Below are 14,935 nucleotides of genomic sequence, written 5' to 3'. Positions count from 1 at the left end.
AATGTGGATACGTTGGCGTTTCATGTTACCAATTACCGAATTGATTTCGTTGAATATACAAACCTAACGGATGATATTACAATTTTGTTATTATTTTTCCAATCCAATTTAGCAGAGCAACGCCGTAATTATGACCATTTAATATTATTTTTGAAAAAAAAGAGCGATTTTTTTCTTTGCTACGTAGCAATGCTGAAAATGTCTTGTTATGATTACTTCAATGCCCGACGACGACGACGACGACAGGTGTTGAAGAAAAAACAAACAAAAGCGAGGAGGTAAACATTATTAATTCATTTCATTCATTTATACCAAAAATAGTCATCGAGGTATCTTTGAGTGATGCGAGTCGCGTACATGAATTCATATTTATGTTTTAATTAATTCGTTTGTTGTAAACATCCGTATTCCGGCGGTATCATCGTACATTGTATGTGGGCCAGTACCGTAAAAGGTGGGAGAAGATTGGTCGAGTTTGTTTTATAAAAAAATAATATATTATTTATAATTACGTATTTTATACGTAATACCCTGTTTTTAATTTATAATAATTCGTCAACGAATAATTTAAGATATGGAAAAAAAATTCTCAAAAATAGTTTTAAAAATTCCACAATATGGAAAATATGGTTAAAAGATACTCCATAATAAAAAAATGTATATTTAAAAAAAACTGAACTAATTTATTTAAATATTTGCAAAAAATATATATTTTTTTTTGTCTTTTTTAGAGACGATATTCTTAAATCCTCAATAATAATCTTTTTAAAAATATTTTTCAAAAATCCAAACCAAAATAGTCTATAAGTCAATGAAACATTATCTTCAAAAATCAAGGTTCAAATGATCTACAGGTCCATAGAAAAATGTCATTAATATCCTTAACAAATGCTCTTCAAAATTCACGTTTAGTTGCCCTAGAAGTCATTAAAACAATATTCTCAAAAATTCTTGTTAAGTTGGTCGAAATTTCCTTGAAAAAAATCTTTAAAATCCATGTTTAGCAGAACAACTAATCCTAGAAAAAATATTAATAAATATAAATAAATAAAAAATACATTTAGTTGACTTACAGATCCTTTAAAAAATATTCCTTAAATTCAATATTTTGTTGGTCCGAAGGTCTTTAAAAATATTCTTAAAATATCCAAATCAAAATGGGCCCATGAAGAAATATTTTCGAAAACCAAGGTTCAAATGGTCAACAGGCCCTGGAATTGTTTTTATTAAAATCCAAGTTTAGAAAGACCTTTGGTCTAAAAGCCCTTGAAAAATATTCTTCAAAATTCACGTTTAGTTGGTCTAGAAATCATTTAAATAATATTCTTAAAAATCCTTAAGTTGGTCTAAAATTTCTTGAAAATAATATTTTCTAAAATCGACGTTTAGCAGAACAACTAATTCTCACAAAAAATTAAAATCCACATTTAGTTGGCCTACAAAAATACTCTTTAAAAATAGTCCTAAAAACCAATACTTGGTTGATCTATAGACGCTTAAAAAATATTCCTAAAAAATCCAAATCAAAATGATCTAGAGGTCGGTGAAAAATATTTTCAAAAATCAAGGTTCAAATGGTCAACAGGCCCTGGAAAAAAATGTTATTAAAATCTATGTTTAGAGTTTCAAATATTCTGCAAAATTCACGTTTATTTGGTTTAGAAGTCCTTAAAACAATATTCTTGTCCTTTAAAATAATATTTTTTAAAATCGAGCAGGACAACTAATTCTCGAAAAAAATAAATAAATATTCTTAGTCCTAAAAATCAATATTTAGTTGGCCTAGAGGTCCTAAAAAATATTCTTCAAAAATCCAAATCAAAATGGACTACAGGTCCTATGAATTCAGATTTAGTTGGTCCAGATGGCCTTGAAAAAGTATTCTTAAAGAAGATACCATTGTTGGTCTAGAGGTCCTTAAAAAATAAATTAAGAATCCACATTGAGTTCGACAATTTCTCCATGAAGAAACCCCCTTAAAAATATATTTAAAATTCCGAGTTAAAATTGTCTACAAGTCCTTAAAAAATATTCTTCAAAATCGAAGTTCAGTTGGTTCAAGAGTCCTTCAAAATCCACGTATGTAAATCCTTGAAAAAATATTATTAAAAATTCATGTTTGTCTTGAAAAAAACCCCAAGTTTTAAAGGTCTTTACTTTGACTAGAGGCCCTTTTAAATATTTTTAAAAAATCCAGGTCCAACGCAAATATTTTTCCATAGAAAATATTCTTAAAAATCCAAACATAAATTACTTTCAGTCAATTAAAAAAAATATCTATAAAAAATTTGTTAAATTTGTCCACAGGTCCTTAAAATATATTGAGAGAGAATTGAAGGTCCTTAAAAATCCATGTGTGTAGGTCCTACAAAAATATTTCCAAAACTTCGCATTTCTTTTGAAAAAATATTCTTAAAACACCACGTTTTGTTGGCCTTTACTTTGACTAGAGGTCCTATAAGATATTTTTAAAAAACCCGAGTTCTTCACAAAGATTTTTCCTCAAAAAATCCAGATTTTGTTGGGCTAGAGTTCCAAGAAAATATTCTCTAAAAAGACACGCTTAAATGGATTTTAGACTCTTGAAAAAATATCTGAAAAATCTAAGTTAAATTTGTCTACAAGTTTTTTAAAAATATTCTTCAAAATCTAAGTTTAGTTGGTTTAGGGATCCTTAAAAAATATTGAAAAAATATTAAAAAAATTTTTGACTTGAAAAAAAAAAATATTTTTTTTAAAACCATATTTGATTTAAAAAAAAATAGAAGCCACACATTTGAATTAAAAAAATGCTTTTAAAATCCACGTTTGACTTAAAAAATATCAGAACATTGTTGAAATGTTTGTTCGGGATACCGTAGAATTTTGCTGTTGCAAAATAGTCAGGCTTAATCCCATTATTGTAGTTTTTATAAAAAACGACGTTTGTTTACAAGTGGAGAAAGATAGTAATGTTTACCAGGATGTAGGGAAGGGAATATTTAGGTTTCGGAAAGAGCCACCAATCCTCATCAGTTCCATTGATTTTTTTTTTCTAGGATATTCTCCCCAGGAGTCATTTAAAAAATAACTCATGTGATCCTCTTCTCGTCATTGGTTAAAAATAGTTTTTTTTTTTGTCATAGGAATTGTTTTTGAAATAACTCCTGGCGAAATCTAGGTATTCCCTGCCTCACCCCCTGAAAAAAATGCACTTTAAAATCTATGTTCTCCAAAAAAAAAAAATGGTCTAGATGTCTTTCGGAAAAATTCTTTAAAATCCCCTTTTAGTGGGGATAAAAATCCATGTTTTTAGAGGTCCTTGAAAATTCATCATTTAGTTGGACTGCTGGTACTAAAGTCTCTGAAAATGTTTTTCTTAAGTTAAAAATGTTCAGACCCCCGAAAAATATATTCTTTAAAATTCAGTTCCAAACTGTTTCTTAAGATTTATAGAATATTTTAGGGTGGACTACTGATCTTTGAAAAAAAAAAAATTTAAATCCTTAAATTTTTTTCGTGAAAATTCAAGTTTAGTTGGAATATTGATTCTTAAAATAAAATCACTGGTGACTGAAAAAATGTTGATCCCTGACATTTTACGATTGGCCATTAAAAAAATATTCATAAAAATCCTCGTTAAGTTCAGTGATTAGTCCTTGAAAAATATTCTTAAAAGTCTACTTTTTGATGTGTTGCTAGCCCATGAAAATATTTTCTTGAAAAATCGACTATTATTGTCCCAAATTTCTATTGGTCTAGTAGATTTTAACCATGATTTTTTAAATATATTATAAACTATTATTTTTCCTTTAAAAAATTCACCCTAAATCGCTTTCATCATTTCTAAAAGCCATCTTTTTGTCTGCAATTAGTTTACGATGACCCTTCATCGCTGTCAACACCCGACAGCCTTTACATATTTAACCTGCACTTAACAATTTAATCATCATAAAAAACCCACTTAATTAATTATCTTCATATGTTTATTTTTTTAATTATTTTAAAAATATATCATTTTCACATTATGTGTTTTTTTATGGCAACGACAAAAAAGTCTGCAAAGTCGTGTGCAGATCTGTTGTTGTTAATTAAGTTGATGGGTACTGTGGTATTTTTATGTTAAACAATCTTTAGCTGAGATGACTGACGGTTGATTGTAAAGTTAGGCTGGAGTAAAAAAGCAAAAAAAAACTACAACTGACCAATGAACGTCTAAGTAAAAGCTGGTGACTTGGTCGCAACCGCAAAGCTAATAACAATTGCAACAACAACAACAATTTGCACAACCAAGAAAATAGAAACACATGTAAAGAAACAATGACCGCTAACAAAACACCGGTAGATAGATGACTGGCCAACGTCTAGTTGTTTATGAACTTGGCTTTCATACGCAGAGAGTAGATGTAAAACAGAGAGAGAGAGAGAGAGGGAGAGGGAGAGGAAGCCAACTTGTTTGAGTAACACAATCATAAAACATCGTCGTCATCAGAGATTTAATAACAATTTGCTGCAGATCCTATTGTATATCTGTATGTATATGTGTGTGAGTGTCTTGATTGTCGTGCATTTCGTATTTAAATTGTAACAAATGTTTGCAGCAACAACAACGACAACAAACACAAAGTTGATATCAAATAACCTCTTCTTAATGTTACAACATGTTGCAATCGCTTGTCTGTTATTTTGAAGTGTTTCCTTCGATAGTTTTTTTGTGACTCGTGTTGTTGCTGTTAGTTTTTCATTTTCTTTAAGACTTTTTCTGGTTTTCTAAGCCCCAGGACATACCGCTCTGCTGATATTATTTTCATTAATTTGCATTTGCACTAAAATGCAATCAGTTATCATAAAGATGTAAATGTGAGATCGATTTTCAGTATTGAAAAAGAGAATCAACAAAGGGTAATTCGTATTCTTTTTCTCCTGGAGAAAAAAATCCTAGTTTATTTGGAGTAAAAAAGTTGTAAAAAAGCTGTGAGTTCGGACGGTCCGATTTTTTTTAAAGATTTTGGCAATTTAAAAAAAAAATAATAATAATAATAATAAAATCCGTTAAAAATTCTGTTAAAATCTTAAAAAATACCGAATGTAGCCGTTATATTAGGGTCTTTACGACGACGTGGACACACGTGGATTACAATATTCAAATACGAAACTTGAATAAAAAAAATTCATTGAATAATGTAGCCAAAATCATCAAAATACCCAATATAGGGAGGTTCTGATGCAGGGAGGCTATGCCTTGACCTTGACCTTGGAATTGGGATTACTGTTGAAGTCTAGGATTGGGGTATGTATGAAGTTTTGGACATTTATACTTATATGTACTAAATGGTACTAAATTTGGTACAGTTTTAATTTCGAGTAACGCATGGAGATGGCATCCTGAAATTTTAAACTTTTACTGTCGGAGTTTAGGATTGGAATATGGAGATAGTTTTCGAAATTTGAACTTATATGCAAGAAAAGTACTAAATAGTATTAAATTTGACACAATTTCGATTTGAGTTAACCGATAGAGCCTGAAAGGTGAAATTTGGAAGTAAGCTGACACTTGCATTGTAAGACTGAGCCATGTACGTAGTTTTAGAAAATTGTACTTATGTGTACTAAATGATACTAAATTGGGTACAATTTAAATTTTGGGAGAACCGGTAGAGTTGGAATCCTGAAATCTAGCTTGGATCTTTTGTATTGTATGATATAGGTAATTATGGAACATTATACTAGGGGGGTACTAAAAGACACTAAATTTGGTACAATTTGGATTTGGATGAAGCAATAGAGCCGATATCCTGAAATCTCCGTGTGTATGATTGGGTTATGAAGATAATTTTGGAAATGTTTACTTATATGTACTAAAATACAATACACAATTTGGTACGATTTATGTTTGGACAAACTGCTTGGGGTGGAATCCTCAAATTTGGAATTTGTTTTACTGTGGAAGGGCAGGATTGAGGTATGAGGATTGAGGTCACAATTTTGGTTTTAACTGATTGATCTGGAAATATATAATAATGGTATTGGGGTCCCTGCGGGTGGATAGGGTTAGGGCAAGATTTGGGTTTAGTAATGCGGTTAGGTAGCATACGGAAGTTACTGAATGGTACTAAATTTGGTATTGCGTTAACGAATCTTGCTTGAAATCAGAAGTTTGACATTAGGATCATTGTTAGTGTGTAGGGTGAAGATTTTGTGTAAATACGTACTAAATAGTACAAAATGGTACTAAATTTGGTATTTGAGTAAGGACTTGAGTTGAATGTCTAAAATTTGGAATTACGATCACATTTTGTGCGGTTGGCTTGATGCATGACGGTGGATTTGGTAATACGTACTAAAAAGTACGAAATTAACTAAATAGTATTATCATTCGTATTTGGGGAAAAAATAGAGCTGAGAATCTGAAATTTGGAGTAAGAGTCGAAAGGTTTTTTTTTTTTTCGAAATTACAACAATATTTAAATACACAAGATTTGTTAAAATTGGGTATTTAGAATCAATCATCTTGGAAATGTGTAATTAATGTGCGAACTGTACTAAATGGTACAAAATATGAACTAGTTTGGTTTAGGGTGAACGAATGAAGCTGGAATTTTGAAATTTTGATGGTAGGTTTGTGATAAAGAGGTAGCTGTGGAAATTTGTTCTACAAATGTGCGAAAAGTACTAAAATGTACTATATTTGTTACAATTCCGTATTGGGTGAACAAATAGTGCTTGAAACCTGCAATTTGGTATTAGGGTCGCTGATAGTGATAGTACTATAATTGTTCGAAAAGTACTAAATGGTACTAAATTCGTATTGGGTGATGAAATAGACCTGAAACTGTGAAATTTTGCATTGCGATAACATTTGGTGTCTTATATTGAAATATTGAACGGTTTTGCAAATGAGTACTTTAGCTGTTCGAAAAGTACTAAATGGAGCTAAAAATGGTATTTTGTAAAGGAATAGAGATAAAATTCTGAAATTTGATATTTAGATTCTAAATTTTTTTTTCTATTTTTTTTTTTGTTGGGTGAAGGAATAGAGCTGAAATCTTGAAATTTGATATTTAGATAGCTGTTGGTATCTAAGGTTGAGAGAAGGACCTTGTTTCGGATATACCTACTACAATTGTACTAAATTTGGTAATGGGGAAATTGAAGACCTGAAATCCTAAAATTTGATTTTAAGGTCACTGTTGGTGTCCGAGCTGGAGGCACCATAATTGATCGAAAAGTACTAAATGGTACTAAATTTGCTATTGGTTAAAGTAATGAAGATAAAATTTTGAAACATTATGTTTAGACATCTGCTGATATCTGAGGTTGAAATTCGGTGGTAGGTTTGTAAATGCGTACTATAGTTGTTCAAAATGTACTAAATGGTACAAAATTTGGTATAGGAATCCTCAATTTTGATATTGAGGTCTCTGTTGGCATCTGGAATTGAGATATGGTGGTGGTTATGGAAATGTGTACTATAATTGTACGAAAAGTACTTAAATCTACTAAATTTGGTATTGGGTGAAGGAATAGAGATGAAATCCTGAAATTTGATATAAATGCCACTGTTGATGTATGTGGTTGAGAAAAGACGATGTTTCCGGATATGCCTACTATAATTGCACTAAATGGTACGAAATTTGTTAATGGGTGAAATTAGAGGCTAAGAATTGGACGTGGGTTTGGAAATGCGTACAATGGTCGTTCGAAAAGTACTCAATTTTGTTTAAGTTTTGTATTGGGTGAAGGGATAGAGCTAAATTTCCGAAATTTGATTTTGTGTTCTCTTTTTGTATTTGGAAGTGAGATATGGAGGTGATTGTGAAACTGCGTCCTATATTTGAACGAAAAGTACTAAATTGGTATTGGGGATGGGATAGGACTGGAATCCTCAAATTTGATATAAATTTCCAACACAGACTATTGGAACGAATCCAAATTTTTAAGGTGGACTTTTCGCTGACAAAATAACGGGCACCTGGTAGTTTAAAATATATGTGACTTGAAAATTATTTTTAATTTTTTTTTAAACCTCCACAACGTAAGGTCCTTCAATTTAGGTTGATGGGCACTTGTCGTACTCATATCGCCGTTTTGACATTTTTAAGTTAATGCCATGCATTGTTGTTGCTGTTGTTTGCTTAAATCCGCACAGAATAAATTGTTGTTATCTATGGCCACACTTTTCCTCCTAAACAGAGGTGTAGTCGAATAGAAAGTGCATTCAGCCACTTTATTAATTGACACAGTTATGTCCACTTTGTAAATAATGGAAATTAAGTCATAGAAGTACAGTGGGTCGGGCAAGTTTTTACAAAGAAATAGGAATAAAAGATTTTGGTGGAAAAAAGTCCAACAAAATTTTGACGTTCGAAATCGAAGGTCTTTGAGGGCGAAGTTACTTTTGACACGATTTAAAATTAAGGAACTCCAAAAGAAGGCTTCAGGAAGAAGACCTTATTTTTTGAGGGCGAAGTTATATTTGACACGATTTAAAATTAAGGATCTCCCAAAGAAGGCTTCAGGAAGAAGACCTTATTTTTGAAAACTGTTGCAAACGAAATCCGACTCTAGTTAAAATTTCATTTTATTTGAATTTTTTCAAAATTATTTTTTTTTTCAAAATATTAAAAAAGGTTCTCTTCAAAATCATTGGCATATACTAATGTCCTCTCTTACCCTCTTTTCTCTTTTCCAGGTATTATCTACTTAAGATCTCACCTCAACAAATATCTGTCCGTCGACTCGTTTGGCAATGTTCTGTGCGAATCGGATGAACGTGATGCCGGCAGTCGGTTTCAGATAAGCATTGCCGAAGACGGTACCGGTCGTTGGGCATTGAAAAATGAATCACGTGGCTACTTTTTGGGTGGAACTCCCGATAAATTGGAATGCACCGCCAAGACTCCGGGTAATGCTGAATTTTGGACTGTCCATTTGGCTGCCAGGCCTCAAGTGAATTTGCGTTCAATTGGCAGGAAACGTTTCGCTCATCTGTCCGAATCTCAAGATGAAATTCATGTCGATTCGAATATACCCTGGGGTGAGGATACCCTGTTCACCTTGGAATTCCGTCAGGAGGAGGGTGGTCGGTATGCTTTGCATACTTGTAATAATAAGTGAGTGGAGGGATATATTTTCAATAATTTCAAAATTGATATCCAATTTTTCTGAATTCCAGATATTTGAATGCCAATGGTAAATTGCAAAATGCCTGCAATGAAGACTGTTTGTTCAGTGCTGAATATCATGGTGGCCATTTGGCCTTGAGGGATAGGTAAGCCATCCTTTTTAACTCCTAAAGAAAATCTATTAACAAATTTTCCTCCTTTGTTGCAGGCAAGGTCAATACTTGTCACCCATTGGCTCCAAGGCTGTGCTTAAATCTCGCTCATCGACCGTGACCCGTGATGAGCTGTTCTCTCTGGAAGACTCGCTGCCGCAGGCCTCGTTTATTGCCGCCATGAATTTGCGTTATGTCTCGGTGAAACAGGGTGTCGATGTTACGGCCAATCAGGATGAGATTGGTGAAAATGAAACATTCCAATTGGAATTCGATTGGTCGGCCCATCGTTGGGCTCTGCGCACCACTCAGGATCGTTACTGGAGTTTGACAGCCGGCGGTGGTATACAGGCAACGGGAAATCGCCGTTGTGCCGATGCTTTGTTTGAATTGATCTGGCACGGTGATGGTTCCCTATCGTTCCGTGCTAATAATGGCAAATTTTTGGCCACAAAACGTTCGGGCCATCTGTTTGCCACCTCCGAGAGCATTGAGGATATAACGAAGTTCTATTTCTATTTGATTAATAGGTGAGGGAAATTTTTAATTATTCATTATTAGTTGGTCCACAGATCCTTAAAAAAATATTATCATAGGTCCTTAAAAAAAATATTCTCAAAAATTTACGTTTTGTTGTTTTAGAGGTCCTTGAAAAAATATTCTTTAAAGTCCACTTTTGATCCTTGAAAAAACATTCTATAAAATTAACTTTTGGTCCTTCAAAAAATATTCTCAAAAATTTCCGTTAAGTTGGTTTAGAGGTCCTTGAAAATATATTCCTTAAAATCCACTTTTGGTCCTCCAAAAAATATTCTTTAAAATCCACTACTGGTCCTTGAAAAAATATGTATTAAAATAACCACGTTTAGTTACCCAAAAGGTCCTTGTGAAAACATGCTCTAAAACCCAACCTCAGGTCCTTCAAAAAGTTCCCAAAATCCAGCCCTTCGAATAACATTCTCAAAAATCCACATTTAGTTAGGTCCTAGGTCTAGTAGTCCTCGAAAAAAATTCAAGTTTATTTGGTCAAGTGTACCAAAAAAAAGAGTTCTTATTCTTGATAAATAGTCTTCGAAAACCCACATTTAAATGGCCTTGTTGTCCTTGAAAAAGGTATGTCGATAGATCTTCAAAGAGGTCCTTGAAAAAAATCATAAAACCTAATTTGACAGGTCCTTAAAATAATTCTCAAAAATCAAGGTTTTGTTGTCCTTGAAAATATTCTTCAAAAATCCGCTTGTGGATAGCCTTGTTGGTCGACAGTTCATTGAAAAAATTCTCAAAAATCCTCGTTTAGGTGGTTTAAAAATTTTTAAAAAATCAAGGCTTTCTTGTCCTTGAAAACTAATCTGTGAAAATTCTTCAAAAATGTTGGTCGACCGATCCTTAAAAATCCTCATCACGTTTAGTTGGTCGACAGGTCCTTGAGAAAATGGTCAAAAATCAAAGCTTTATTGTCCTTGAAAAAAAAAAAACTCAAAAATAAAGGCTTTCTTGTCCTTAAAAAAATGCTTAAAAATGCACATTTGGTTTGTGGGCAGGTCCTTGAAAAAAATCTCAAAAAATAAAAGTTTTGTTGTCCTTGAAAAATATTCTTCAAAAATTCGCGTGATAGCCTTGTGTCCTTGAAGATCCAGATCCTTAAAAAAAACTTCCAAAACCAACGTTTAGTTCATCGACAGGTTCTTGAAAAAAATTATCACAAATCAAGGATTTGTTGCCCTTGGAAAATTTAAAAAAAATCAAGGCTTTGTTGTCTTTGAAAAATATTCTTTAAACATCCAAGTTTGGTGGTCTTTTGGTCCTTGAAAAAATATTCTATAAAAATCCATATTTGGATGCTCGAAATGTCCTTGAAAAAAATATACTTTAAAAATCCACGTTTGGTGGTCTTTTGATCCCTAAAAAATATTCTTTAAAAATCCATATTTGGATGCTCGAAATGTCCTTGAAAAAATATACTTTAAAAATCCACGATTGGTGGTCTTTTGATCCTTAAAAAAATATTCTCTAAAAATCCACGTTTGAAAGGTCAATTGGTCCTTTAAAAAATATTTTTTTTAAAATCCACTTTTGGCTGACATTTTCGTTTTAAAAAAATATATTTTTTTTAAAATCCACTTTTGGCTGGCATTTTCATTTTGAAAAAATATTTTTTTAAATCAACTTTTGGCTGGCATTTTCGTTTTGAAAAAATATTTTTTAAATATCAACATTTGGCTGGTATTTTGGTCTTTGAATTTTTTTTTTTTTTTAAGTATCCACGTTTGGTATTTTGGTCCTTGAGAAAATATTTTTTTAAAAATCCACGTTTGGCTGGTATTTTGGTCCTTGAAAAAATATTTTTTAAAATTCCACGTTTGGCTGGTATTTTGATCCTTGAAAAAATATTTTTTAAAAATCTACGTTTGAAAGGTCAATTGGTCCTCAAAAAAATATTTTTTAAAAATATTCGTTTGATCGTTTGAACGGTCCTTTTTGAAAAATTTACGTTAGATTCTTTGGTCGTTTGAATGGTCAATTGGTCCTTTTTGAAAAGTTCACGTTCGATCCTTTGAAATATTTTTTAAAAAATCCACGTTTGATCCTTGAAGATATTTTTTGAAAAATTCACGTTTGATCCTTTGAAATATTTTGTTTTAAAAAATCCACGTTTGATCCTTTGAAAAATCAACGTTTGATCCTTTACAATATTTTTTTGGAATCCTTTGATTTGATTGATGAATGGTCAATTGGTCCTTTTTGAAAAACCTACGTTTGATCCTTTGAAAAATCTACGTTTAATCTTTTGAAATATTTTTTGAAAAATCCACGTTTGATCCTTTGAAAAATCTACGTTTAATCCTTTGAAATATTTTTTGAAAAATCCACGTTTGATCTTTTGATCATTTGAATGGTCAATTATTCCTTTTTGAAAAATCCACGTTTGATCTGTTGATCATTTGAATGGTCAATTATTCCTTTTTGAAAAATCCACGTTTGATCTTTTGATCGTTTGAATGGTCAATTGGTCCTTTTTGAAAAATCCACGTTTGATCCTTTGATCGTTTGAATGGTCAATTGGTCCTTTCTGAAAAATCAACGTTTGATCCTTGAAAATATATTTTGAAAAATTCGCGTTTGGTCCTTTGAAATATTTTGTTTTGAAAAATCCACTTTTGATCCTTAATTTTTTGTTTTGTTTTGAAAATCGATGCTTGATCCTTAAACATATATATACATTTTTTTTTAAATAATTCACACAAAATATTTTTTGAAAAATTCACTTTTGATTCTTAAAAATATTTTTTTTTTTTTGAAAAAATTGCCTTTGATCCTTAAAAAATATTTTTTTGAGAAAAATCCATCAACGTTTGATCCTTTAAAATATTTTTTGAAAAATCCACCAGCGTTTGATCCTTAAAAATACTTTTATGAAAAATCCTTTGATCCTTCAAATTTTTTTAAAAAATCCACCTTTGACCCTTAGAAATATCAAATATCAAAATCAACGTTTTATCCTTAAAAATATTTTTCCAAAAAATCCGTGTTTTATCCGTAAAAATATGTTCTTAAAAAATCCACGTTTGATCCATTTTTTCAAATTCTAATCCATATCTTTTTTTTCTTTCCAGACCCATTTTGGTACTTAAGTGTGAGCAGGGCTTTGTGGGCTATCGCCAGCCTGGCAACACCAAATTGGAGTGCAATAAGGCCACATATGAAACCATATTGGTGGAGAGAGCCCAAAAGGGTTTGGTCTATTTCAAGGGACATGGTGGCAAATATTGGCGCATTGACGGTGAGGGCATTTCCGTTGACTCCGATGCTCCAGCTGATGGTTTCTATTTGGAATTGCGTGAACCCACTAGAATTTGTATTAGGTAAGACAAATGGAATTGAAATTTTCTCTGAATAGAAATATTAATGAGTGTTTTTTTATTTTCAGATCTGAAAATGGCAAATATTTAGGAGCTACTAAAAATGGAGCCTTCAAACTATTGGATGATGGCAATGATGTGGCCACACAATGGGAATTTTAAAAAAAGACTTATCACTAGGAGTATTTTCATTTCAAGATTTTTCCAAGAAACACACACACAGCAGAAGAAAAGGATGAAGAAGAAGGAAGCAACAGAATTATCATAGTGTTTTTTAGAATTTTGATTATTATTTATTTGATTTTAAGATTTATTTTTTTTTTAATTTCATTTTATTTTTTTCGGAGAACAAAAGACAAGATTTCAATTTCAATGAATGTTCAATCACTACTCCTCTCTACTTTGTTTTTTACTTACATACATACACAACATGTATTAAATGTATTTACATAACAAAAAAATAATGTATTAATTTGTAATTCCATTTCGTAATGTTGAATGAAGAATTGCAACAATTTTATATGTATTTTCTATGGCGCAATGAAAACAACTATTTCATATTATTTTTTTTTTGTTTTCCAACAATTTTGGAATTGGGAAACCGAAGAAACGCGGAAGTTTTTGCTGAAATCTTTACTCGGTATAATGAAACAATCTATTTATATAAATAATTATAAAACACAACACACACACACATTAAATAAAAACTAAAAAAAAAAATAAAGAAGAAACAATTGAATTTTTTAAAACAAAACAAACATATTATAAAGGTAATGAAAAACCAATTAAGATAAAGAAGTTGGATTGAGTTGTTGGTGGAAAAGATATTGAAAATTAAGAAATCTGCTTTAGAGTGAAACGAAAATTGGGATAATTGGCTTCCGCTCCTTCTCTAGGCAGCCGATCTCAATAAAAATAATTTAAAGGCAAGATATTGAAATCTGAGCAGTGGATTAATTCCAAATTTCCGAAACCAACAAATTTATTAGGTTTTAGAATTAAAATAAATTGAGCTATTTTTCATCTAGAAAACCCCCTTCTGCCAAAGTCTTTAACTTTTCCTTCTTTAATAATGATTTTGAGCAATTTCAATTTATCTCAAAAATTGTATTTGAACAACATGACTTGTCAGCCGGGGCTGGTATCGAGTTAATCAGCTCCACCCGATTGGCCCTGGAATATTGTTATATAATTTTTGAGATATTTTGAAATTATTTTGGGACATAAATCTATGATTTTAGAGGCCTCTTCTAAGGAGCACTTTATTGTCATCTGTAGCAGTTTTTGACTCACTTTTGAAATTGACTTCAACAAAAACATTTTCCAATCGAATAGCTTGAAATCTTACAAAAAGCTTATGAAGAAGCTTTAATCAATTTTCATTTTTATACCCTCCACCTTGAGGGTATATTTAATTTGTCATACCGTTTGTAACACCTCTAAATATTCGTCATAGACCCCATAAAGTATATATATATATATATTCATGATCAGCATATAATTCTAAGTCGATCTAAAGATGTCCTTCTGGCCGTCCGTCTATTTGTCTGTCTGTTAAAATCTCATCTAAACCTCACATTATTTGACGTACAGCTTTAACATTTGGCATCGTTGTTTGATGTGTGTCTTGGACGTTTGGCATTGAAAATGAGATATATCGGTACAGGTTTTGGGATAGTTTTAACCATATATTTCCACCAAATTGTGTAAAAATTGGTATTTATAGTTCGGTGTGTGTTCCAGCTCTAGTGGCACACATAGGTCCACGTTTTCGTATAGCCTATATAAGGGTACCTCCCCATATTATGTATTTTAATGA

The 14,935-nt window shown here is 31.5% G+C and overlaps 1 protein-coding gene across 1 annotated transcript in view; it reads left to right on the top strand.

Moving 5' to 3' along the window:
* The window catches only part of LOC101887596 (protein singed), a 120,082-nt gene extending 106,446 nt beyond the window's left edge, over positions 1-13,636 (top strand). The window contains exons 5-9 of the mRNA XM_059121869.1: positions 8,672-9,092; positions 9,155-9,250; positions 9,313-9,786; positions 12,871-13,119; positions 13,185-13,636. Coding sequence (XP_058977852.1) covers positions 8,672-9,092; positions 9,155-9,250; positions 9,313-9,786; positions 12,871-13,119; positions 13,185-13,278 — 1,334 coding nt within the window. The 3' untranslated portion in view covers positions 13,279-13,636. The remainder of the gene's footprint in view (positions 1-8,671; positions 9,093-9,154; positions 9,251-9,312; positions 9,787-12,870; positions 13,120-13,184) is intronic.
* The last annotated feature ends 1,299 nt before the right edge of the window (positions 13,637-14,935 follow it).

The sequence above is a fragment of the Musca domestica genome, unplaced genomic scaffold (genome assembly GCF_030504385.1).
Source record: "Musca domestica strain aabys unplaced genomic scaffold, Musca_domestica.polishedcontigs.V.1.1 2, whole genome shotgun sequence".
Lineage (NCBI taxonomy): Eukaryota > Metazoa > Arthropoda > Insecta > Diptera > Muscidae > Musca > Musca domestica.
Note: the sequence above shows the minus strand (reverse complement) of the source record. Positions and strands in the feature narration are given on the sequence as shown.